Below are 25,488 nucleotides of genomic sequence, written 5' to 3' on the forward strand. Positions count from 1 at the left end.
TATTAATGATGCGATAAGCCAGATCTCTCAAAACTCCATCCCAATCATTTTCATTAATAACACAGAAACACATAACAATCACAAACATAACAACGCACAATCACCCAAAAATTGGGTACTAAATCAACACACGCCAAAAGGCGAGACGGGAAAACACAATCAGACCTTTGATTTCAAAAGATCTGATTTATTCAGAAAACAATCAATTCCAAGCTCAAATCTGAAACAGATCCGAGAATAAAACTCGATTGTATTCTTCGAGGTTTAAGCAACACTCGATTTTATTGAATAACAAAAAACTGGTAAATAATGGAGAAGATGGGAGAGCGAAAAGGATTTGGTGGATGAAGAGGATGAAGATGAAGAATGAAGAAGCGACGGCTAATTTTGGGAGTCGACTCTCAAAACCCTAATTTGAGAGAATAATGCGGCTCCATATAAAAGCTAAAGATAAAGAAGCATAAGTTGAATTTACCGGAGACTATATATATCCCATGTTAATTCCTCTAGATTTCCGTAATTAATCCCTGAATATCCTACAACGTTACAGTAGACTTACCTTTGATTTGTTATACGCTACGTAATATTTATATCATGACCTTGGACCAAATACATCGTGACCTTAGACCAAATACATCGTTCTAAACTAGCAACAGCCAACAGTAATGCTAAGGATTTAGGATTAGTATTTTTTTTTTTTAAACGAGGATTAGTTTTAAAATAATACTCTTCCCGTCTCAAAATAAATCTCCTTTTCACACGTAATTTGAGCTGTAAATATACTCCCTCCAGCCCATTCAATTGTATATGTTGCACATTTTTTAAAACTTATTTAAAGTATAACTTCATAATATATTTTTAAATTATTTTTTTGAATAAAAGTTTGATGTTTAAACTTTTCTTCAGAAAAAGAAATTTTAAAAAAATATTATGAAACTATATTTTATAAGAGCATCGAAATGCTTGCAAACAGTGAACGCATACAATTCACCGGGACGGAGAGAGTACTTCTACAAGTTATTTTACATATTTTATTTTCCAAATAAAAATTTAACATTTATATTTATATTCAGCAAAAAGAATTCAAAAATAGTATATGAAAATAAGTTTTTTATAAATCTCAACTTACTTGTAAAAAGTCAAAACGACACTTATTTTGAGATATAGAGAGTAAGATAAATAATGTTATAGATTATAAACCGGATATAATATTTATTGTAAAGTAATGTGACATCAACAATATGATTTGGCAGTTAAAATTTTTTGACCGGAGATATTAATACAAATATGAAGATTAATTGTTATTGTCATTTTATTCCCATTTTTGTACCGTATTCAATTTCCTTAGTTTTTTCTAATTACCTGATTACATTTAGTTATAGTCAAGTTTTCTTTTAATTAATAAACTAATCTCATGTCTCCATTGTTACATTTTGTTTAATGGTTAAAATGAAAATCTTATTTCTTCGCTAATCAAATGTTTTTAGAGGCTGCGGTGATGATAAAAATGACTCTGATATTTTATCATTAGCCTTTTACAATTATTCAATTTTTAGCTATTTATTTGAGAAATACAAATTATAAATATCCGATTGCTGAAATGATAAGCAAAGGCCTGTTATTTATAGCGAGAAAAGAAAGATCGATATCTTTTTAATGGAAGGATATCGAAAAGATTCTTAAAAGTCAATATCTTTTTTTAAACGTAAAGCAATAAAAAATACAGCTTAAATTGGCTGAATAGTTGTATAATGACTCTGATTAGAAGGTGTGATTACCGCGGTTAAAGCAAAGCTAATTAAGCTCTCTAGCTTCTTCTTCTCTATTGAATTTTCAAAGGCCTAACATTCAAAATCTCTCATTCATAGCTATACAACTTATACACACGCCTATACATACAAATATATGAAGCAGCTTCAATGATGATGATGATGTTCAAAAATCCGCAGAAACTAGTGGTGCAGATAACGAGAAAGGTTATGGATCTCGAATGGCGTCTCCTCCTCCTCCTTCTCCTGCCTCTCTCTCTCATCGTCTTCGTCTCTCTCTCGACGACATCATCTCTCTCGTCTCTCTCGATATTCGGCGGCAACTCAACTCGCGAAAACGACGCTGCCTCGTCGCCAAGACATCCGTACGTTAACTTCGTGGAGTCGCTGAAGAACAGGAGAGACGAGAAGCGCAAGGCCGAGTTGGACCGGTCGAGAATCGCGGTGTGCTTGGTTGGGGGAGCGCGGCGGTTCGAGCTGACCGGAGAGTCGATTGTGGAGAAGATACTGAAGGTTTATCCGAGCTCTGATCTCTTTTTGCACAGTCCGTTGGATCAGAATTCGTATAAGCTGTCGATTTTGAAAGACGCGCCGAGAATCGCCGCGGTGAAGATTTTTAAACAGGAGCGTGTTCCAGAGACTGAGTCACAGGTCCGAGTTTTAACCGCGGACAACTCACCAAACGGTATACAGGTATTATCATCTCAATTCTGGAGAATTTCTGTTGAATTCTGTTTGGTTGTTGGAAAATTTAAATTAAATTAGTTGATAAAAACATGATAATTAGATACTGTTTGATGCATAACTGGTTACCAGAAAGGAAACGTAATGCTAAAAAAGGAAGCAGCTGTGATTTTTTTCCATTTAGCTGAGCTGTGTTTGGCCAATGAGATGAGAAGATGATGATCTTTATCTTATCTACGGCTTTTGTCGATATACTGTAAGGATGAGTTTTCGTTTTCACTAGCCCTTGTGTCACACATTTGCGCCAATGCCTGATCTAGAATTTCTTACCTCATTTTAATTTCCCCTACAAATTTCTGGATTTTTATATTCGGTAGAAAATATTAAGAAAAAAATCAGTGAAAAAATTAGAGGTAGCTATGATGTGGATGAGAAGATAGATAGTGGTTGCTTGCACTTGATACTGTCGAGGTAATTATGGGGTCAAGTGATCATTTTGGTAGAGTTTGTTGGCCTTTTGATTGATTATGATTATGACAATCTATCTATATTGGTGGCCATATGAAACCTACTGTATATGTTAGTAGTTTTTTTATATTGTTTTAGAGAAGATGTTACTTGAATCATAAATGTAGAAGAATGGTTTCACAAGTACATAGCACGTTTAAAGATTTTACTTTATGCTCCCATACATTATTTACTCACGAAGAATGTAAGTGTAGAGATGTAGGTCCAGTCTTGTTAGTTCTGATAATGTTGGCAGGTGTTTGTGGCATGCATGCTTATGGTAGGTACTCACTGCTCATGGGATACATATGATTGTTCTCGCCTTGTTGAACTTGCATCACTCACTCTTTCAGTGTTTTACAACCAATATGTTTGCAGAACACCGTTGAGGTAGATTATAGTAAATAATTGAAACATTCCACGTCGGGCTTTTATAAGCACAGGCAAGCAATGAATATATACCGATTTGCTAGATATGAATCTAGTTGTGGGGTTGAGATGTTATAATAATAATAATTTATTTTGAGTTGTAATAATAGTAATTTATACCCAGCGTAAAGAATGTCTGACTTACGTATAAAATAAATTTTACTGTTCATATTATCACTATCTCAGTATTGCCAGGAGCATTATATTATTGATTTGAGATAGAAGTAGTAGTATTATATTTGCCAAGAACAAGAGCGTGACAGAGGTTGTTTTGATTTGGAGGCCTAACGACCTAACTAAACTCAGCCTTCTATCTTGGATGTGAAAGCCAGAGAGATACTTATTGATTATATAGTCATTATAAAATTAATGTTATCCATGTTTATCATTTATCGGGTTATATAAAAGTCAGGGTTAGGTGATTTTTTGATGGTAAAGAAGTAGATTAAATATAGAAATGTGCTTAGGTTTGACCTCGTCTCTTGTATTAAAAAATGGCAATTTAATGATTTATACTTTTTCTTCAGGGGCTGCTGCAGTACTTTAATCTGGTAGAAGGATGCATCACTCTGATCAGATCATATCAGGCCCAAAAGAATTTTACCTACGACTGGATAGTCCGAACCAGAGTCGACGGCTACTGGTCTTCCCCGTTAAGCCCTGATAATTTCCTAAAGGGTCAGTATGTGGTTCCACCAGGCTCATCTTATGGTGGCCTTAATGACCGTTTTGGCGCTGGCGATTTCGACTCATCGGTTGTGGCTCTGTCTCGCCTCTCTTTAATCCCTGAACTCAATTCCTCTGGCTTTTATCAACTCAACTCAGAACGAGCCTTCAAGGCCCAGCTTACTGTCAGAAAAATTCCCTACACATTTAAACGCCTACCCTTCTGCATTGTTACTGACCGCCGCTATGATTATCCTCCAGCTCGTTTTGGAGTCCCAGTGGCAGCATTGTCCAGCCATGGACCGCTCAGCGGCGCGAAGTGCAGGCCATGCACAGTTGTTAGTTCTGGGCCGGATGTGGGCAATGTGATGAGTAAACTTGACAGGGGTTGGAGCTGGACAGAGTGGGCTAATGGAACAATGGATCTCTGTGATGCTAGTGGGGAGTGGGAAACCGGGTGGCAGAGACTATTTGATAGGACTGCTGGAAAGAAGTTGGCGGCGGTGAGGAAGAGAGCGGAGGTCTTGAAAGTGAAGGAATGTGTAGCTAACTTTGAGGATATGAGGCGGAGGTCGGCCATCTGGGAAGCTCCACCACCGTTAAATATTTGCGAGTTAGGACTGAGTACAAAGTCATAATATACAACTATAAAATACAGTTGCTTTGGTGACTAAACACACATCGATTTAGGTTAGCTGATTAAGGGCTGTGGATAGGGAAGAAGGTATATTTCAGAACGAGGCAAAATTAAATATAGCAGTAAAATATATGAATTTTACTTGTGGGATATAGAGAAGTGACGTTGTGCATGTCACAAAATAAATTTTGAGATGCAGGGGTGAGCAATTACTCCCAGAAACAAATATTCGCCTTTATAATTTGATAGGTGTACTTAACATTCCTTGTCTGAGAATTAAGTAACAAGTCACTAATTATCAGAGAGAAATATTGATGAATGACTTATTTTCTCTCCGGATTACATGTGAGGATACATCCTCCTATCCCTCCCATTCTCCGTGGAAACATTTTCTGTATTCTGGTCTGTTTTTACATCCACTTAACATGATAACATGCTAAACAAGTGAGTGAAGTCGCAAGTGAGGAATACAACACACTAGGGTGACACATGGACATGGTGCATGGTTTGGGCCATGTGATGTTGGACAGGCTTGTTTTGTGTACAAAAGAACATTACATGTATATTCTCACACTGGACTGGTTGGACCGTGCCCAGATGTCCAATTCAAGGATGTACATGTTAAACCCAACCCCAACCCATCAGGATCTGAGAGGTGAGGGTGAGTTATGACTAAATATGTAAGAAAAAACCTTTCGAGTTTGGCTCCACTGAGGCTCGTTTAAATTAACGAGGCTCTGTTTATTTAGTAGTCACATGATTCACACTGTGGCCTGAGTTATATATATATATATATTCGGCTCGAGTTTTATCAATTAATTAATAAGTAAATAAATAATGTAACTTAGTTAATTAAGTTGTAAAACGTAGTATACGTGTGTTATGATTTTGACAATTTAGACTATGTGCCTTAACAATTGAGGATAAAATCAATCCTGCTTATGTCTCCTGTTATTGAGTTTTACTCTATCATCGAAAGGAAATGTACAAAATGTGACAGAGTCCTTTTGCATGTAAAAAAGATGGTGTTTGATTCCCTACGGCCGGCCCTACATGCATGATATCTTTATTTGTATTTTAATTAAATAAATGTTATATATCTGTATGTAATATTGTAAAGAATGGAAATCATACTGGATAACTGTATGTATCTGCATGTAATGTTATAAGAAACTAAAAATCACACTTAATTGATGAAAAAATGTATAAAAATGATTAATCAAAAATAATCATACAATTAATTAAATATTTAAATTTTGACGAGTTCCCAAATTTCAGAACATGTGCGTGTGATAGGGGTGAGCAAAAAAAACCGAAAAACCGAAACCGAGCCGAATAACCGAAAAACCAAACCGAAAAAAACCGTAACCGACAAAAATCCGAAAAAAACCGTAACCGAACCGAACCGACATAACGGTTTGGTAACGGTTACGGTATTACCCTAAAAACCGAACCGAAAAATCGAACCGTTTATATAATATATAATAAAAATATAACATTTATTATATATAACATATTATATACATATATGTGCTACAATATACTAATTATATAGTTTATTAAGAGATATTGATATTATAAGTATGTAAATATTTTTCTAAAATTAATAATAGTATTAAATTTGTATACTAGTTTCTAACTATATAAAAACCGGGAAAAACCGACGGTTAACCGAACCGGAAAAAACCGTTTGAAACGGTTCGGTTACGGTTTCTACCTAAAAACCGAACCGAACCGAAATACACGGTTCGGTAACGATTTTAGATAGAAATCGAACCGAACCGACCCGTGCACACCCCTAGCATGTGAGATAATGAGCAGGAATTGTGATATTATGATCCACGTACATATGCTGAATTATGAAGCAACTGAAACACTGAACCTTGTGAAAGTGTTCGTATTGTAATCACAAGTGGCCTTCCCATAAAAGTATATGACAGCTACACCATCCACGGCCAACACAGTGCGGTCAGAAATCATTTTACTTGATAAGATTTTTGCCATCACAAATTTACAAACAGAGTCAGATCGGAGAGATCTCTCTGAAAAACTTAAAACTCCCTGCCCCACTTATAAAAGATGTATAATCCCAATTATTTTTTCTTACAAATTTCATCATAGTCAGTAATGTGAGTTTTATATTTGTTAGATCAGTGAGAAAAATGTTGGAGTAAATGTATGAAGCAAATTCGAAAATAAATACAAGTCCAGCAAATGTGTACGAGTAAATTTTATCATTTTATGGTACGCATAACGCATGTAGTAATGATTTAAATCGCATTCGATTGTGATCCAAAAGAGAGAGAGAGAGAGCAGAGCAAATGGGATTCTCCAGCTCTAAAGTAAGATTGTATAGGCTGTCAAATTTGTACGTACTGCATCTTGCAGTCACTTCTGTGTCCATGAAAAGACCTTGTGAATATGAGGTATCCTATCCTTTCCTTCTTCTCCAGCTTTTCTTTTCTTTTTCTGCATTTTATTTATTGAGTAGTTTCATATTCCATCTTTTTCCTACATCTGTGTTTCTCAGCACTGACTTTTTTTAGTGTATGTTTTTTCTACGACTCACGTATTCTACATCACACTTTGTCGCGTACTGGCGTTCTTTTCGGTCTTCTTCTGCTCGGGATTAATTATTTTGATGTAATTATCGATTGAATCTTTTCTTATAATAGTGGAATATAATGAATGAGCTGACAGATTCACACCCATACACACAGGGGTGTTTGGCTGTGTTTTTAAGCCCAGCTTCTGGATTTATAAGTCATTTGTTTGTATCGTTTCTGTAAAAAGTCAAGAAACACTTATAAAAAGTTAGAAATGTTAGTTTTTGTTTCATAACTTTTACTTATTTCCCAAACACTTTAATCACTTTCCAAACTTGCTTCTCACTTTTACTTCACTTTTTTACTTTAAATAAAGGCAAACCCAGCACTGATCCAAATATCCAAATTTGGGGCAGATTACCCCAAATTTTCCTCCAGCAGTGATCCAAAAAGTGATCCAAATTTGGATCAGTGAATAGTACTGATTCAAATTTGGATCACCACTGTTCACTGATCCAAATTTGGATCACCTACTTTATGATTATTAATATTTAATTAATAATAGTTTATAGTTAATAATTAATAAAATTAATGTTTTAGTAAAAAATTAGAATGATAGGGAAGCAAATTTCATTGAAATTAAAAAAATAGTACATTACATGCATAAAATAAAAAGTACATAAAATGCATAAAATAAAATTACAATACCGGGAAATGACTAGAAAACATTACGATAAATATAAAATTTGATTTAGTCGAACTGATTATTTTTGCTTCCTCCGAGATAATCAATTTATTGTCCGTAGCTATTCATATCATTTGGAAATCCTTGAGCTTCATCTTCATTTCCTTGATTTTGAGATACTTTGATCGATTTTAAAAACAATAATTAAATTAATCAATTAAATATAATACGAGTAGTTAATAATGATTAAAAATTAAATTTAAGATTATATAGTTTAATATAAAATTTATGTAATCTAATATACAAAAAGTAATTTGGATCAGAATTTGGATAAAGCTGCTGGAGTTGGTCTCTAATTTGGATCAGTTGGTGATCCAAATTTGGATTTTTGGATCACAACTACTGGAGATGGCCTAAGAATCACTTATTTTAAGTTCAATCAAACGGCTCCACAAACCGAGTTGTCAATAAAAAGCGCACTAAAAATAGTTAAACTTCGTTATTTTGAGTAAAAATAAATCAGTAATCTCCGAGCTCAAGAAGTACTCCTACACATAAATGTGGGCATCTGGGCTGAATAAAAATATGGACGGAGTTGGTGTCAACTGTCAACCGTAACGTCAGGCGTGGTTGCGCACAGGAACGGAACAACGGGATTACGTAAGCCAAAACGTCCGAGGTAAGTATGAATTGTTTCAAAATTCAAAGAGTCTAATCTTTATTGTCGCAAGACAAAACGTCGGCAAGATAGTGAAAGATTAATTCCTGATTAATACATAAACGCTGATTAACATCGATCCTCTCCACCTCTCATTTGACTAATTGCGTAACAATGCAATATAATATCCATACTGTACATACACACTGTCTCACTCAAGTATCTACGCTGTCTTCCAAGCTTGATTTTTCGAAGCTTTGCTGCTGCTAGTGGATGGTCGGACCACTAGCATGTTTCTTTATTTTGTTTTCATATGTAAATATAATTTATACATCATATATCACGTTTGTGTCATGTTCACCAGGTCATCGCATCATTTTGATTTTCCATTCGATCCCGCAAATTCTATATATGTACAGGGGACCTGTAACTGTAAGTAATTTACAGTTTTATTTTACTTGTTACCGTTTTCAATATCAGTTAAACCCCTCTTACATTTAGGGTTCGTTAAACGGAAAGATAAATAGTTGGTGTTGTTTTGAGTTATTTTGAGTTATAATACAAAAAAATAATGTTTTTGATGAGATTTGACGGTGAAATTTGTAGCAGCTCTTGCAAAAGCTGAAAGTCAGTTTTTTCCAAAAGTATAAGAAGACTTGTTTTTTCTAAAATTAACTTTTCAGCTAAAAATTGTTGTTCAAAAAAACTGTTTTTTATTTATCAAACAGTTTTTCATATGTTTTTCAGAAAAAACTGTTGTTGCAGTGTACAACAACGCCAAACGATATTATATTAAAAATTGTAATCCTCCATATAATAGATGTCAATCCATCATCTCATTTGTAGCCCCTTCTATAACTTTTCTTGTTAGAAATTCATACCTTAACTTATTTAAATTAAAGGAAAATATATTTCCATACAAAAAGGCTAATTAATGCTTAGTTGTTATAATAATGCTGCAATATACAAAGTTGGCACTCATTAACCTGAAGAGAATCATTGCAAAAGTGAAAGAAAAAAGGCGTTTCTCAAATGAAAATATAAAACAGGAAAAAGTAAAAAAGGATAGAATAGAGAAACACGGGAAGGATACATAGACAAGCCACACACGCATGACATTTGAGTGCGACTGCACAAGAACAACAAAGACGACGAACACGCTTGTTTCTTGCTTGTCTCTTTTGACCATAATACCCTCACTCTTATTTCGAAATGACTCCTCACCCGTACGGCCTACACTCCTACTTAAAATTACAATCAGGTAGTGCTACAGTAGTTTCTATCACTTATTCATATATGATGATATATGATATGATATATGATATATACTTCTAAAATATTTTCATATAAATCACAAGTGACACGTTCGATTTTATACACGTCAAATTATTCAATTATTTCATTTAATGTATTTCAAACTTAAAAATTTAACTGAATATAAATAAACGATAAAATTTAACTCGGTTCGGCTCGGTTCAGAGCAGAGTTGCACATGCATAGAAAACATACATGTACACACACAACGCGCAAACTATTATTTTTATTTCTCCTTTTTTCTCCACCTATTTGCAATAATAAGTTAATGAAAGTTGTATGTATCTAGTTGTACTTGTATATTGTAGGCGTTGTTTGGTTATGTTTTTAAATTAAGATTTTCCATCACCACCGAGTCAACTCACTGAGTCATGGGTTGCTGCGAGTCATCTTGTTGGAAGAAACCAGCTCGCCACCGCAAAGACCAGCACCACCAAGTCCAAACGCAGCCTTACTCCTCCAACGGCGCTACCACCACCGCCGCCGGAATAACCGCCGCCGTCACCGACGGAGGAGTTCCGGCGTTCTCGGAATTCTCACTCTCCGACTTAAAAGCGGCAACTAATAACTTCAGCTCTGAGTTTATCGTCTCCGAAAGCGGCGAAAAGGCCCCAAATGTTGTGTACAAAGGGCGCTTGCAGAATCGAAGATGGATTGCTATTAAGAAGTTCAGTAAGATGGCCTGGCCTGATCCTAAGCAGTTTGCGGTATCGAAATTGGCTTTAATTTTAATTTTGTCGAAAATTTAAGTGTTTCCGGGTTTCGAATTGAATTAGGGTTTGTGTTTTTGTGTAGGATGAAGCTTGGGGAGTTGGGAAGCTGAGATACAAGAGATTAGCTAATTTGATTGGGTATTGTTGTGATGGAGATGAGAGGCTACTTGTTGCTGAGTACATGCCAAATGATACACTTGCTAAGCATTTATTTCACTGTATGTTATTTATTTTTCGGATTATATGGTAGTTTGTTTTGACTAATATGGTAATTTTTTTTACTAATTTAGATTATGTTATGACCCCTTTAAAGATAATTAGTTGCATAATGTGTTAAGTTTGGTTAAACTTTATTGTGGTTTGGATTTCTATTTTTGGTAGACTATGATCTCCTGTATTATGTACTGAAATTTTTAGTGTTGTTTTTGATATAGAGAGATCTAGGGTTGTTTGGTATCATTAGTGGTTGGCATCGGATATTTTGTATGAAGGCATGAAGCGATGAACTTATAATTTATTTGCGCAGCAGAATTAGTCATTCCAAATGATGTTTCTAATGTGTGCTAATGTTCGATATGAAAGACTTATGTTTGGTGTAAATTAGTGTTGGACTTGGACTAAATCGAGAGCTGTAGAGCTAACTAGGTGAGCTGGTGTAAAGTATTAACAGTTATTTTGGAGTTACTATGCATCTATGCCCATGCCAGGTTGGTGGATTAATAAAATGGATGGCAGCACTAATCTGTTGCATTATAGCTTATGGCCTAATATCCCCAAATTTTACATGGAATCTTAGAATCATTAGCATGTATGCTTATGAAAGTCCGCTTTCTATCTCAAAAATATGCCCTCTTTAGACAGCAAGTTGTCTTGTAAAAAAAATAATGATAATAATTTGACCCATTGTGATTTCATGTACCTTTATTAGGCGATTCACTTGATCCAACATATTAATGATCTGATTTAATATGAGTATATGTTTGTAAAGAAGAAAATAAGCAACTCTTTCTATGTGTTCTACCTCTCCTCTTTCTATACACCATTTCATTGCATCTAATGTATGATCACATTCTAGCCTTCAGTTCATATCCAAAGAGCTTAATCCGAAAATTTTGTCACTCGTTCAATTAGAATTTGGGAGTACAACATTTTTTTATTCTTTCAAGTTAGTAGTTGATTCTTTGAAAAGTTTCTCTGGAATAGGGTTCGTAAATATTGTACTTATTTTCTTTTTGTTTGACAGGGGAAACTCAAACTATTGAATGGGCTATGCGCTTAAGAGTTGCGTTTTATATTGCTGATGCTTTAAATCATTGTAGTGCTGAAGGACGTCCACTCTATCACGACTTAAATGCATACAGGGTTCTATTTGACGAGGTTTCTTTTCTAGTCTCCTGTTTCAAAAATCTAAACGTCTATATTCTATAAATCAACACACAAGTTTTACTATGCATGTATATGCATATGTTTTTTTTTATCAGACATGTTAATGTCAATTAGACAATATCAATTTAATCAATCACCTTGTGCATGGTTTTGACAGAATGGTGATCCAAGGTTATCGTGTTTTGGCTTTATGAAAAATAGCAGAGATGGCAAAAGTTACAGCACAAACCTGGCTTATACACCTCCGGAGTACTTAAGAAATGGTAAATTACCCCTTTCTTTACTATGTCATGTTGTTTGAGGTGAAATTACTCAGTGTTTCCAGTCCAGTGTTATAATGATACTTTTGGTAGTTCGTATTCATGTCGCTATTGCTAATAATGTATGTAAAGAATGTGTTTTTTTAGCTCAAGACTAAATTGAATATGGTGAGATTTAAGCTTGAAGGAAGCAACAGGTAAAATGTATAAAATGAATGACATGTCAAACCGTTAGAGTTGTCTTATCTAGCATATTTTGAGTGTACTAAAACGGGTTTTATGTAGTGGTGTATTTGGGACGAAGAATGAGGTTGTGCCATTATTATGGAAACAAGTGCTTAATCGGCTTAGAGTATGTGAATTTATCTGGCACTTGTGGTAACTTTTAGCTAGTATGCTTAAATAACCATCCACTATCCCTTTTAGGGAGGGTCACTCCAGAGAGTGTTATCTTCAGCTTTGGAACTGTTCTTTTGGATCTTCTAAGTGGAAAGCATATCCCACCTAGCCATGTAAGTTTATTTCTGTTACGGTTTGATCAACTCTTATACTAGAATTTACATTTAACTCAGCCAATTTTTTTTCCTTTTTGGATTATAATAATAAACCAACAAGCAAATTAGCAACTTGACTACATAGTCTAATAATTGGTACTGTGATAATTAATGTTTCTACATTCCTCTGCTGTTAAACTATATGTACGTACATACTTATGTAATATTTTTTAGGAAAGAGAATATGGTCCCCTTTTCATTTATTTGCCTTGAACATAGTGATTGTTGGCTGATAGTAAATACTGACTCGTGAATAAAAGGCAAGGGTGTTTGAGAATGGTGCTAAAGGCAACCAATGTCTTTTTTTGGGGGTTGGAGGGGAGGAGCTTAGCCAATAATAAATTCAATAATGTTAGCTACTTATAAATCCTGGTCCCCCTTTCCGTTTTCTCACTTAACGTGACTACACATGTTCTGAGGACGAGGAGGTCTTCTTTGCTTGTATTATTAGTTACAAATGCATGAACCAAGGAGAGTTTTGGTTACTCTTCTCTTAATCCGTGTTTGGCAAATCATTTCCAGACCCTTGAATACTTAATTAAACTTCATTTTTTGGAGCTGATTATGTTATTTCAGAGTTTCAGTTGCAAATTTACAATAAAAGGGTTGGTTAAGAAAGTGGAAGAAATGAGGCATGCTATCTTTTTTATGCTTGTGTATCATAGGATTAACGTATGTATTCTACTTTGGATTATTTAAGCAAGTGTGCACTCAAAATGAATTAAGTATGCAAGTAACAACCTAATCCCTCACAACCATTTTCTTAATTTATTATAGCAACTAATCTGGATGGTTGAATAGAATCTTATTTGAGGTCTGTTGTCAGTTCCTTTGTTCACCAAGTAAAGATTAGTTCTCGTTGGAATAGAGAGAATTTCAACACGTATAAAAGAAATTTTGAAATATGTAATACTTTTGAAGAATAATTATTTATTGTATTTGTTTTATTAATACCTAAGAGCAAGTCCAACAGCTGCCCTATTTAGTGTCCTAAGTCATAATATAAGGCACTTGATTAAAAATATTGGTCCAAGAGTGTCCTAGTGATGCCTTAAAACACTAGGACATCTCACAAGTGCCTTATAAATGAGGCACCACTAGGCATCATATTTTATTATTTTTTTAAGGCACTCACTAAGACACTCTTGGACTTGCTCTAAAGACATCCTGTTATGATGATAGTTGATTGAAATTGTCTTTGAATCCTATGGACTAGTAAGCTTCTGAAAAGCACAACTAATTGTTTATGTTCATGCAGGCACTTGATATGATACGTGGGAAAAACATTCTCTTGTTGATGGACTCACATTTGGAGGGGAACTTTTCGACTGAAGAAGCAACTATAGTTTTTGATCTTGCATCAAGATGCCTGCAATATGAACCAAGGGAACGACCAAATACCAAGGATCTCTTTGAAACACTTGAACCCCTGCAAAATAAATCTGATGTGAGCACTCATCCTTACCTAAATTTCCATGCTTTTAATTGACAGTAGTGTAGATTGGTCTTTTTCGAAAGTAAAATTGTTAATGCGTTATTTGCTGCTTGTTGACATTGTTAGCTTCATTTTAGGCTTTTAGCCAGCATTTATTAGCATGTTTACTGCCTCTTTCCATACTATTATCTTCAGTTTGGTTAAATTACTATATTGCGAAGAACTCTTTCACTGAATCTTGACCTTCAGTTTCATCCTCTAATCATGTCTGTTGTATCAATATCACATTTCTTGAATAAACAAAATTAGCATTATTACCTGAAGACAACAAATTTCATTTTTTCCTGCAGGTTTCATCTTATGTTATGTTAGGCATTCCAAAACACGAGGAAGCACCTCCTACTCCGCAGCACCCGCTATCTCCTATGGGTGATGCCTGTTCACGGATGGACCTTACAGCAATACATCAGATTTTAGTGATGACACACTATAAAGATGATGAAGGAACAAATGAGGTATCAACATTGAGGTTGCTTGCAGCTTGAAAGTTTTTGTGTCATATTTGTGCTGAAATATGCTATGCATTGTTTTTTAGTTATCTTTTCAAGAGTGGACTCAGCAGATGAGGGATATGCTAGAGGCAAGGAAGCGTGGTGACTTGGCATTTAGAGACAAAGACTTTAGAACTGCCATTGATTGTTATTCTCAGGTATGAAATTCAGGTGGCATGTGCATGATTTTTCCTTTAATGATATAAGCTATTAACAGAATCTGTAAAGTCCCCATAGTTAAATGGCCCTAGTGGAAGCCCCACCCTCTCTATAAACTATCAACTCAGGATCTGTGAAGTCCCCGTAGTTATGTCATATGTGGCTCTGGTGGAAGCCCCACCCTCTCGCAAGTGTTAAATTGCCCCTGCTTTAGGGAAGGTGTGGATGGCCTTGCCAATTTATTCTCTTCTGTAGATTTGATGGGTAGAAAAGGAGGAAAGGGACATGTTTATGGATCCTCAATGCTTGGCTGACATAAATTTCAATTATGTTCTCAGTTTATTGATGTGGGAACCATGGTTTCACCAACTGTCTTTGCCCGGAGAAGCCTCTGCTACCTACTTTGTGATCAACCTGATGCAGCACTTCGTGATGGAATGCAAGCACAATGCGTATACCCAGATTGGTCTACTGCCTTCTATGTGCAGGCAGTTGCGCTTGCCAAGCTCAACATGCAGAAAGACGCAGCTGATATGTTGAATGAGGCTGCTACACTAGAAGAAAAACGGCAACAACGAAGATGATTTCAAGGAATCTACTGGGCTTCATTAATATCTGTATACAGTTGTATTAATTTTGTGGGGAAGAAAGGCACCAGTTAGTATGTGATCCATATTAATAAACTACGTAGAAGTAATTGTATAATAATACCAAGGGCTGAGTAGTTTGGTGGAAATCCATAGCTGTACCATAAGAAAAGTGAAGTTTGTCTCTCTTGCCATTAAAATTACTTCATTCTTTTACCGAATTTGACCTCTTTTACAATTTTGTTCTTCTGAAAGCTCGTTTGCTTTTCAGTATGATCACGTCTACTTGCACACTTTTATTCTACTTGCATTGTTGGACTCCAATGAATCATCTGATGTATGCATCTGTATCATCATATGCACACAGCCACACTTGAATTTCTTGAATATTCAGTCTGGTTGCATTAATTTCATTAAATTATTTTAAAATACCCAATTCGCTAAAAAATTCCTAATTAATTCATGATTTATTATTAAAAACTATTTTATCGATTACACTTTGATTTAAATTTAAAATTCCTGATTTATCAAAAAAATCTCTGATAAATCTTGAATCAACATATCAACTATTTTCGATTTCTACAACCATGCACGCACATGCTAGATCATTCATAAGTTTTCAAGATTTGCTTTTCAATATGAGATGTTTGGGCCTGATGTATTTCTACAACTGTTATATGATTACACTGTCATTTCATGTACCTGTACGGATCAGTATCGACATATGTTTACAATACCTCATGAATTGCATATGTTATGAACAAAGTGGAATTATGCAACATATAGCTCAGCCTTGCCATCAATGAAAAGGCTCATGAACTCTTCCCCGTCAACACTTTCCTTCTCTATAAGAAGTTGGGCAAGCTTGTGTAGTATGTCAATGTGTGTGTTGATGATCTCTGTGGCCCTTGCGTATGCCTTCTCTACCAGCTCTCTTACTTCTGAGTCCACCACATCAGCGGTTGCCATAGAGTAATCTTTCTGGGAAGACATCTGCATTTACATTAATGCATAACAAGTCAGCAATATCCAAGTTAACTATGTCAATGTAAAACAATTCTACGGAAGAAGTCGAACAATTTCTGGGTGGCGTGACAAATTTACCTGCTGCCCTAGGAAGGGATCTCCTCCAGATCCACCTACAGCTACTTGCCCAATCTTTTTGCTGAACCCGAATCTCTCCACCATCTGACGTGCAACTCGTGATACTTGCATAAAGTCATTTGATGCCCCTGTTGTTACATTCTCTTTGCCAAAAATAACCTCTTCCGCAACCCTGACATCATACTAAGGTCAGGAACACATTTACTAGAAGTATATAAGGAATCCATGGTGGTGTTCCAAGGAAATGTAGTACTAGGGTCCATAGTCAAGAATTATAAAACATTCCATGCGCATGTGTTAGGGTGTAAGGTGTATGCTCTACAACTGTTTTTATGAACTGAGAAATTTGAACAAGTAGTTTACTAGATGAATATGAAGTTTGTGCAACTAACCTTCCACCGAGGGCTACAGCCATCTGATTCTCAAGGTAACTTCTGCTATACAAGCCAGATTCAAGCCTCTCTTCGCTTGGGGCGAAAAAGGTAAGCCCACCAGCTTGGCCTCGAGGAATGATAGATATTTTGGCTACTGGATCATATTCAGGCATGAGTGCTCCAACCAAAGCATGCCCAGCCTCTGTACGCGCAGACAAATATGCATTAATACAAATGTAAAGATGACTAAAACAACAAAGAACAAAAGGAATCTTGTGCTAGTTTGATCAGAACAGACCATGGTAAGCAACCAATTTCTTCTTCTCTTCTGAGACGACAGCATTTTTCTTCTCTGGACCAGCAATTATCCTCTCAAGAGCATCAGCAATCTCATCTTTGCTGATTTCTTTAAGATCTCGTCTGGCAGCGAGAATGGCTGCTTCATTCATCAAGTTTTGCAAATCAGCTCCAGTGAAACCTGGTGTTCTCCTTGCAACCTTATCAAAATCCACATCCTTTGCCAAAGACTTTCCTCTGGAATGCACCTAAAATTTACAAAAAATGGAAAGACAAAGTAAATACTGGAGTAATCGCAACAACTCTTGGTTATCACATATTAACTACCGGAGTCAATACATGAAGATGCAAGACCTCGACGTAAGGTTTCTTTATTAGAATGTACATCAGTAGTGTCGTACTATACATACAAGCACGGAAAGCTCCTCACTATTATTAATGGGACATGTACTCGCTTTCACATAAACACTGATAGTTATAGGGATCATATCGAATTAGCTACAATTTTACAACGCATATATGCAATAGATATTTTTGTTCTAAACTAACATATATCTATATATTAAGCCATAATTCAATTCTATCAGAATTCTCATGATCTTATTTATGGAATTTTTTATACCAGAAACTAATTTACCATCCTAATATTTATCTATTGTAGTTATGAACATGCATCAACTTATGAACACTGAAAAAGAACAACATAACAAAGAGGTTAGCTGTGTATGGTAACCTGAAGGATCTTGACTCTACCAGCAACATCAGGCCTGTCCACTGTAACCTGTCTGTCAAACCTTCCAGGCCTTAGCAATGCTGAATCAAGAACATCAGGCCTGTTGGTAGCAGCCAAGACAATAACCCCAGAATTACCAGAGAACCCGTCCATCTCTGTCAACAGCTGGTTAATAGTCTGCTCTCTCTCATCATTTCCACCTCCCATTCCTGCTCCTCTCTGCCTCCCCACAGCATCAATCTCATCAATAAACACAATGCAAGGAGCTTTCGCCTTTGCCTTCTCAAACAAATCCCTCACTCTTGAGGCACCAACACCAACAAACAATTCCACAAACTCAGAAGCAGCACATGAAAAGAATGGAGTGCCAGCCTCACCAGCCACCGCCCTAGCCAAAAGGGTCTTCCCTGTACCCGGAGGTCCAACCAAAAGACACCCTTTAGGAATCTTAGCACCCAGAGCCGTGTACTTATCAGGATTCTTCAAGAAATCAACCACCTCCTGTAATTCCAATTTAGCCTGATCAGCCCCTGCAACATCAGCAAACGTGACACCAGTCTCAGGAACCTCCTGAAACTTCGATTTCGACCTCCCAAAATCCATAGGCCCCCCTAACCCCCCAGGTCCTCCAGGCCCTCCCTGAGACCTCTGAAACAAAAAGAACAACCCAGCAAAAGCAAGAAACGGAAACACCAAATTCCCAATAAATCCAAGCAACCCATTGCTTGCTTCACCCTCAGAAACCGAAATATCGACACCATTCATTGCCAAAATATCAATAAGATCAGGATCATTAGGCACAACAACACTAGCTCTCCGCCCATCAACAGCAGTCAATTGCAAAACCCCTCCATCTTTATTAAACCTAACCCTCTCAACTTTCCCCTTTTTAACCGCATTCAAGAACTCACTGTACCTCCACTGAGTCCCATCAGGAATATCAGCCACAGCCTGTGGCTTAGGAGCATCCAATGAAAGACTCTGAGCAAAAGGTGAAGACTTTGAAGCAGCCTCAGCCTGAATCACCTCAGGAGCGCTTGGTGGTGGAACAGTGTCATCCAAAGCAATAGCTTGTGGAGCCACTGAGGAGAAAAGCAAGGCCGCCAAAGCAGCATTAGAAGTCAAATTCTGAACAAGATTAGAAGACTTGGGCTTCTTGTTGTGATTGAGAAGTGAATGGGCTATCAAGAATTTGTGTTTAGATAGAGAAGGCAAGGAAGATGATCTAGTTGTCTTGGGAGTTGGGGGTGAGAGTAGTACTAATTGAGAACCAAAGAATTGCTTAGAAGATGAGAGTATTGAATTGGTTGAAGAAGCCATGGATTTATGTAAAGAAACCCAAGATTAAAATTGAAGAAATGAGGTTGGTGTTTATTTATATTGATTTGGGAAGGAGAAGAGTGAATCAGTGTGAATCAGAATTGGGCACTACATGCATCAACCAAGACCATAAGCTTGAGGAGTTGCTTGGATAGCATCAACGTGTATCAACACATGTCCCTCATCCACATTTACTTTTCAGCTTAATCGTCGACTAAGAGCATCCATCATGTAGAATATTAGTTTTAAATTATTACTAATATATATTATAAATACAGAATATAGAAATTGTTTTAAAAAAATATAATTGGGATTAGGTAAATAAAATTCAACTCCAATAATATTTTTCTCTTATTTATATATATTAAATTTATCATAAACAAATTTATTATTATTTAAAATGATATATTATATAGTAACAACTTAAAATATTAAAAAAAATGTTATTTTTAAATATAGTACACATATCATCAAAATACAATTTCTTGAAGGTTTACTAAATTCTATACAAAACAAATTTTCACCCGGTATTTGAATTTAATAAGATTCAAACTTCAAATGGAGACCCGTGACTATGATAATTTTCATCATGATTTCATGGATCATTTTCCTTTTTAAACATAAGGAAGTTAACTGCCGTAACTAATTAAAGACGTATTATAATCACCACCTGGGAAAAACGTGTGTATATACGTAAGCAGAGCCCTAGGAACCGCGATAAAAGTCCTAATCCAAAAATTTAAATTTGGAGTAGTTCTGCTCCAAATTAGTTGAACTGTGTACTAAAAAGTGATCTAAATTCAGATCGGTGATTAGTATTGGTCCAAAATTGGATCACTACTATTCAGTTATCCAAATCTTTTTAACACTAAAATATTATTATTTTTATTATTTGATTATTTTGTTGATGTTATTAAAGATAGATTAATTAAAATTAAAATATAATTAAAACAATGATTAATTATAAATAAAAATTTCAAAATACATAAAATTTCAACAATTTATCAATCTCTACAGAAAAATCAAAGATAAATATTGTTCCTCTTGAACTTTGAAACACACTTATTGAGCATTTGTAGTAAAAATATACTAATTCTGAGAATTAGTATTTTAATGTAATATTTTAATACTTTTAATTTATTTTTATGTACCGTTTTAACTTTTTCGAATTATTTGTAATATTTTAACTTTGTGTAGTCGTTAATTATATAATTAAAATTAATGATGAGATTAGTTAATTATTTTTTAAAATATTTAAAATCAAAAGTATAGGAATATTATAAGAATGAGTGGATTTGGATCTATATTTGTTCGAATAGGATTTGGATCCGTCCTAAATTTGAATCATTTGGTGATCCAAATTTGGATATATGGTTAAAGTTTGCCTAAGCGAATTGTAACTAGATATTTCAATACAGAATTTATGAAAGAATTAATAATCTTAAAGAAAAATGTTACTAATCAAATACTTTGATCGATTATCATCTTTTAATAATTATACTGAATTAAATTGAGTTTATGTAAATATTATTTAAATATAAAAATTATTAAAAAAAATTTAAAATTTTGTTTTGAATAAATAATCTTGCGTCTATCACATTTTTCCTGAATAATACTTCAAATCTCAGTGTCTAATAAAATACTTCTAATCGAAAAAACAAAATCTTCTAGTGTTATTTTCTCCTTCACTTCTTAACTTCATCTTTCATTTCTTAACGGGGTTCGGGGATCGTGTGAGAAAGAACCTGTAAAAGGAGCGCACAGCAAGTACTGCAAGTCAATTTGTAATCTGAGATGAGGTACAAGATCTAATGAGAATTTACTAAGATATCATCAAATTCATATAGCCTTGTGAATATACAGAAAAATCCACAGTCATTCTCTGCATAATCCAAATTTCTTGTTATCAACATAATAAAAAAGTAATTAGCTTCTTAAACTCACTAGTGCACTCCCACATGGTTTTCTTTTCTACATCTGTATTTCAAATGCTGGTACACAGTACACTGCTAAGTGCTAATACTCCTCTGCATAGATCCTCAAGTACACGATTACTATTCGTACTACGGATTAGGATACACACTCTGATGCTTCTTATCAATTCTGCATGTTTGGACCTGCTGCAAGCACGCGGAACGCGTAGTCTAGTTGTTTAATTAGCCTTGATTAATCTTTCAGTAATACTATAAGGTAGCATGATCCACATTACTAGTTTCAGATAGTGATTCATATGATTTATTCAACTCTTGTCCAATCTTGTTTCTTGGAGTAGTGACAAGAACCGCATGCATGCAATTTTTAATTTCCAGCAAAATGGTTAGACATTTGAGGTGGATGAGATTCCTTATGTTTCATAGTTTCATTCACTTCTTTTGTATAAATAGTCTTGGTTTGATATGAGATAGTCACAACATCTTCACAAGTTTCAGACTTCAATAATATACTCTTGAGACTTTCTTCAGGTCTAAAGAAAGATGGCTGGCTCAATTGCAGTTTCTAAAACAACCTTTCACTCTAGATCAAGCAGTTTCCCATCTAAGTCTCATCCTCTGACCACCAGCGTCGAGGATCAGCTGAGCAGATTAAGGGCTTCTGCTGCTGCCTCCACTTCGGCATCTGCAGCATGTACCAACTTGGATAGCCTTCAAGATTTGCATCACCGCGTCAATGAGATGATTCACTTGCCATCATTCCAGAGAGCCTTTTGCCAGAAGAGGTCTGCATTGGATGAGATTCTAGAAGGTTCTCTGAGGTTGCTGGATTTTTGCTCAATTGCAAAGGAAGCTTTGTTGAGTACAAAGGAATCTATCCAAGTGCTCCAATCATCTCTGAGGAGGAAAAATAGAGAAACTGGCTTGGCACAGGAAGTTATGAGCTACATGGCCTCAAGAAAGAATATCAACAAATCTGTTTCCAAAAGCATAAAAAGTTTGATCAATTTTGAGAAGAATATCAGCCTACCACTCCTAAATGAAGACAGTGACCTTGTGGCCATTGTAAACATGGTCAGAGAACTACAAGTTGTCAGCTTTTCGGTTCTGAAATCAGTGTTGTCTCGTGTGTCCAAGACAAAGGCGGTTACCAAGCAGAGTGGATGGTCACTGGTTTCCAAATTCATGCAACCAAAAAAAGAAACTGAAGGCCATGAAGTCGAGAAGATTGATGAGATCTTGAATGCCTTGGCTACTCAAAAATCCTGCAAAGACATCAATGCTGTGCAAAACGTGTTGAAGCAATTGCAGACACTAGAATGTAGTATTCAGGAGCTTGAAGAGGGATTAGAACCTATCTTTAAGTGCTTATTAAACACTCGAGTATCTCTTTTAAATGTTCTGAATCATTAATTTTGTATCACAGTGATGTTAATAGTACACGAGCTCATACAAATTTTGTTAGATATCTTGTTGTAAATGATTGCAAAAATTATACAGTGATAAATTGACAGTTCCATACATATCTTTTTCTATATGATGCTTCCTTTCTTTCTGTATGAAATCAATATTAAATCTTTAGCAGCTTCTAATTTAGTGATTACAAAACTTCAATATCTCTGCATGGATAATGATCATGCAGCTATGCCTGCTTGCTAAAAAGTTAACAGTCTCTTTATTCAGATTTGACTTCTACACATAAACTTTCTCCATGAATTTATTGTTATACTTAGACATTGTGTTTCAAATTTACTAATCACAGTAAGAGCCTCATGAAGCCACAAAAGTTATCAGTAAAACAGTTAAAATTAACAGAAATCAAGTCGTTGATTATGCTTTGGCGTGGATTTAATTAAATTAGAATCTTGTATAGCTGTAAAGATTCCACTTGTTTGCAGATAACAGACCATAGATTGTGAGATCTGAGAAATGTTAATAATGACATGTAAGATCATGTACACGCTGTGGTAGAGTACTCGTGTGCATTACAATATCTTTACTCCTCAGATCTTGAGCTTGCTGCAATGTGCATCTACTTATATTTAATCAAACCGACGAGTAATCCTCTATTAACGTGTTGCAGGCACATAAAAACACCTGTCATCAGGCCGTGTGCACAATTAGTTTAGACACAGACAGAATAGTGATCAATAATTTCATTTGCCTAAGGAAATTGCTTGATATCATTCCATCTTTTAGGTGTTTTGTGAAAGACAGTGTTGGTATTTTTTTTCTTTTAATTTTCTTACTATTGATTAAAAGACATGCATGTTAGCCTTCATATATCTCTGTAAATTCTGATATATATGTTTAAATTAGGATAGTAGTAATTGTCTTCTTCCGTGCACCTATTTACATATACGTACTACGGACTAATTAAAACAGACATTGTAGTGGTTCTAATATAAATATTTAAGCTCCAACCTGATGAATGCACGCGTAAAGATCAGAATATGAGAATGGCATTTGGTAATATACAAGAAGTTGAGTTGTTTGATTTAATCTCATTTAATTTTTCAGTCTATAAGTAAGGTGGCATGATCCACATTATTAGTTTCAAAATGGTGGTTCATATGATATATTCAACTCTGGTCGAATCTTGTTTCTTGGAATAGTGACAGTAGCCTCATTGAAGTATTATCAACTCCAGCAAAATGGTGAGACATTTGAGGTGGATGAGATTCCTTATGTTTCCCTCACTTCTGTATATATACTCATGGTCCGCGATGGGATAGTCATAACATCTTCACAAGCTACAAACATCAATTGTACATTCTTAAAACTCTTTTCTTACCAAAAGAAAGATGTCTAGTTCTATTGTAAATTCCAAAACAACTTTCCACTCAAGATCAAGCAGCTTCCCATCTAAATCTCACCCTCTGACCACCAGTGTTGAGGATCAGTTGAGCAGATTAAGAGCTTCTGAAGCTGCCTCAACCTCAGCGTCTTCTGCATGTAAGAACTTGGATAGCCTTCAAGATTTGCATCAACACATCAACGAAGTCTTTCAATTGCCATCATTCCACAGAGCTTTCTCTCAGAAAAGGTCTGCATTGGATGAGATTCTAGAAGGTTCTCTCAGATTGCTAGATTTTTGCTCAATTGCAAAGGAAGCTTTGTTGAGTACAAAGGAATCTATCCAAGTGCTTCAATCATCTCTTAGGAGAAAATCTAGAGAAACTGGCTTGACACAGGAAGTTATGAGCTATATGGCCTCGAGAAAGAAGATCTTACAGCTAGTTTCCAAGAGCATGAAAAGTTTGATCAATTTCGAAAAAAATATCAGCCTACCATTCTCAAATGAAGATGCTGATCTTGAAGCAATTGTAAACATGGCAAGAGAAGTACAGGCTGTAAGTTTTTCGGTCTTGAAGTCAGTGTTGTCTCATGTGTCTGACACAAAGGCGACTTCAAAGCAGAGTGGATGGTTAAAAGTTTCCAAATTTATGCAATCAAAACGTGTTTCGTCTGACACAAAAGACACTGAAGATCATGAAGTGAAGAAGATTGATGAGGCTTTGAATGCTTTAACTGTTCAAAAATCCTGCAAAGACATCAACACAGTGCAAAATGTGCTGAAGCAATTGCAAACACTGGAATGTAGCATTCAGGAGCTTGAAGAGGGATTAGAGCCCATCTTTAGGTGCTTATTAAACACTCGAGTTACTCTTCTGAATGTACTCAATCATTGAGTTTTTTCGACAGTGCTCAGATCATAAAATTTTGTAACATAGTATCTTGTAAATCATGGAAAATATTATACAATGATAAATCTATTGTTCTGTACATATCTCTCTTTGTTTCATAAATCTCCCTTCGCATAGGAAGAAAAAACTAAATCTGCAGTAGCTTCTGATTTAAATGATAATGAAGGATGCGATAACTTCATACTTATGAAGACATTAACAAACTTGATTCCATACTTTTGGCCCTAAAACTTTCATCTGGTTTATGATGATGAGGGCTGCACCTGTGCCTGCTTGCAAGGACTCTCACGGTACCTTAGAAATTGTGTTCCCTTCTCATTAAACCACTGGAAGTTTAATTAGAATATTTATTTTCAAGATTAAATCAAGGTGGCGTTCATGCTTTGACGAGGACTATAATAATTAGAATCTTGCATAGCTGTTAAGATTCCACTTGTTTGCAAATATCAGACCGTACCTATTGAGATCTCAGAAATAATAGT

The 25,488-nt window shown here is 35.4% G+C and overlaps 5 protein-coding genes across 6 annotated transcripts; 4 read left to right on the forward strand and 1 right to left on the reverse strand.

Annotated features, from left to right (window-relative positions):
- The first annotated feature begins 1,774 nt into the window (after positions 1-1,774).
- LOC108215756 (uncharacterized) lies at positions 1,775-4,918 on the forward strand. The gene is made up of 2 exons (XM_017388322.2): positions 1,775-2,462; positions 3,917-4,918. Exons 1-2 carry the CDS (start codon positions 1,920-1,922, stop codon positions 4,691-4,693), a joined length of 1,320 nt encoding a protein of 439 aa, XP_017243811.1. The 5' UTR covers positions 1,775-1,919; the 3' UTR covers positions 4,694-4,918.
- Positions 4,919-10,109: 5,191 nt separating this feature from the next.
- Positions 10,110-15,761, forward strand: LOC108219010 (serine/threonine-protein kinase BSK1). 2 transcript variants are annotated; one of them, XM_017392235.2, is made up of 9 exons: positions 10,110-10,602; positions 10,691-10,826; positions 11,852-11,985; positions 12,152-12,257; positions 12,681-12,766; positions 14,067-14,255; positions 14,594-14,758; positions 14,839-14,952; positions 15,292-15,761. In XM_017392235.2, exons 1-9 carry the CDS (start codon positions 10,267-10,269, stop codon positions 15,535-15,537), a joined length of 1,512 nt encoding a protein of 503 aa, XP_017247724.1. In that variant the 5' UTR covers positions 10,110-10,266; the 3' UTR covers positions 15,538-15,761. The 2 variants fall into 2 exon arrangements, with proteins under 2 accessions (XP_017247724.1, XP_017247725.1); XM_017392236.2 differs by having other exon boundaries at positions 10,120-10,602; positions 12,696-12,766.
- Positions 15,762-16,133: 372 nt separating this feature from the next.
- On the reverse strand, positions 16,134-19,593 carry LOC108218894 (ATP-dependent zinc metalloprotease FTSH, chloroplastic). Its single transcript, XM_017392051.2, has 5 exons — positions 18,049-19,593; positions 17,317-17,563; positions 17,037-17,220; positions 16,645-16,816; positions 16,134-16,533 (listed from the first exon to the last, which is right to left on the reverse strand). Exons 1-5 carry the CDS (start codon positions 19,366-19,368, stop codon positions 16,312-16,314), a joined length of 2,145 nt encoding a protein of 714 aa, XP_017247540.1. The 5' UTR covers positions 19,369-19,593; the 3' UTR covers positions 16,134-16,311.
- Positions 19,594-21,564: 1,971 nt separating this feature from the next.
- LOC108217396 (uncharacterized) lies at positions 21,565-22,815 on the forward strand. Its single transcript, XM_017390229.2, has one exon. It carries the CDS (start codon positions 21,843-21,845, stop codon positions 22,710-22,712), a length of 870 nt encoding a protein of 289 aa, XP_017245718.1. The 5' UTR covers positions 21,565-21,842; the 3' UTR covers positions 22,713-22,815.
- A 1,288-nt stretch (positions 22,816-24,103) lies between these two features.
- LOC108217397 (uncharacterized) lies at positions 24,104-24,991 on the forward strand. The gene has a single exon (XM_017390230.2). The coding sequence runs from the start codon at positions 24,104-24,106 to the stop codon at positions 24,989-24,991; it is 888 nt and encodes a 295-aa protein (XP_017245719.1).
- The last annotated feature ends 497 nt before the right edge of the window (positions 24,992-25,488 follow it).

The sequence above is a fragment of the Daucus carota genome, chromosome 4, assembly GCF_001625215.2.
Source record: "Daucus carota subsp. sativus chromosome 4, DH1 v3.0, whole genome shotgun sequence".
Taxonomy (NCBI): Eukaryota; Viridiplantae; Streptophyta; class Magnoliopsida; order Apiales; family Apiaceae; genus Daucus; species Daucus carota.

What these genes read in the sequence shown, in the direction of transcription:
- LOC108215756 (XM_017388322.2), top strand. Translation starts at nt 1,920, where the DNA reads ATGATGATGATGATGTTCAAAAATCCGCAGAAACTAGTGGTGCAGATA. An exon ending in ACTCACCAAACGGTATACAG is followed by an intron (nt 2,463 to 3,916) that starts GTATTATCATCT and finishes CTTTTTCTTCAG; the next exon opens with GGGCTGCTGCAGTACTTTAA.
- LOC108219010 (XM_017392235.2), top strand. Translation starts at nt 10,267, where the DNA reads ATGGGTTGCTGCGAGTCATCTTGTTGGAAGAAACCAGCTCGCCACCGC. An exon ending in ACAGGGTTCTATTTGACGAG is followed by an intron (nt 11,986 to 12,151) that starts GTTTCTTTTCTA and finishes TGGTTTTGACAG; the next exon opens with AATGGTGATCCAAGGTTATC. An exon ending in ATGATGAAGGAACAAATGAG is followed by an intron (nt 14,759 to 14,838) that starts GTATCAACATTG and finishes ATTGTTTTTTAG; the next exon opens with TTATCTTTTCAAGAGTGGAC.
- LOC108218894 (XM_017392051.2), bottom strand. Translation starts at nt 19,368, where the DNA reads ATGGCTTCTTCAACCAATTCAATACTCTCATCTTCTAAGCAATTCTTT. An exon ending in GAAATTGGTTGCTTACCATG is followed by an intron (nt 17,221 to 17,316) that starts GTCTGTTCTGAT and finishes CTGCGCGTACAG; the next exon opens with AGGCTGGGCATGCTTTGGTT. An exon ending in ATCCCTTCCTAGGGCAGCAG is followed by an intron (nt 16,534 to 16,644) that starts GTAAATTTGTCA and finishes ATGTAAATGCAG; the next exon opens with ATGTCTTCCCAGAAAGATTA.
- LOC108217396 (XM_017390229.2), top strand. Translation starts at nt 21,843, where the DNA reads ATGGCTGGCTCAATTGCAGTTTCTAAAACAACCTTTCACTCTAGATCA.
- LOC108217397 (XM_017390230.2), top strand. Translation starts at nt 24,104, where the DNA reads ATGTCTAGTTCTATTGTAAATTCCAAAACAACTTTCCACTCAAGATCA.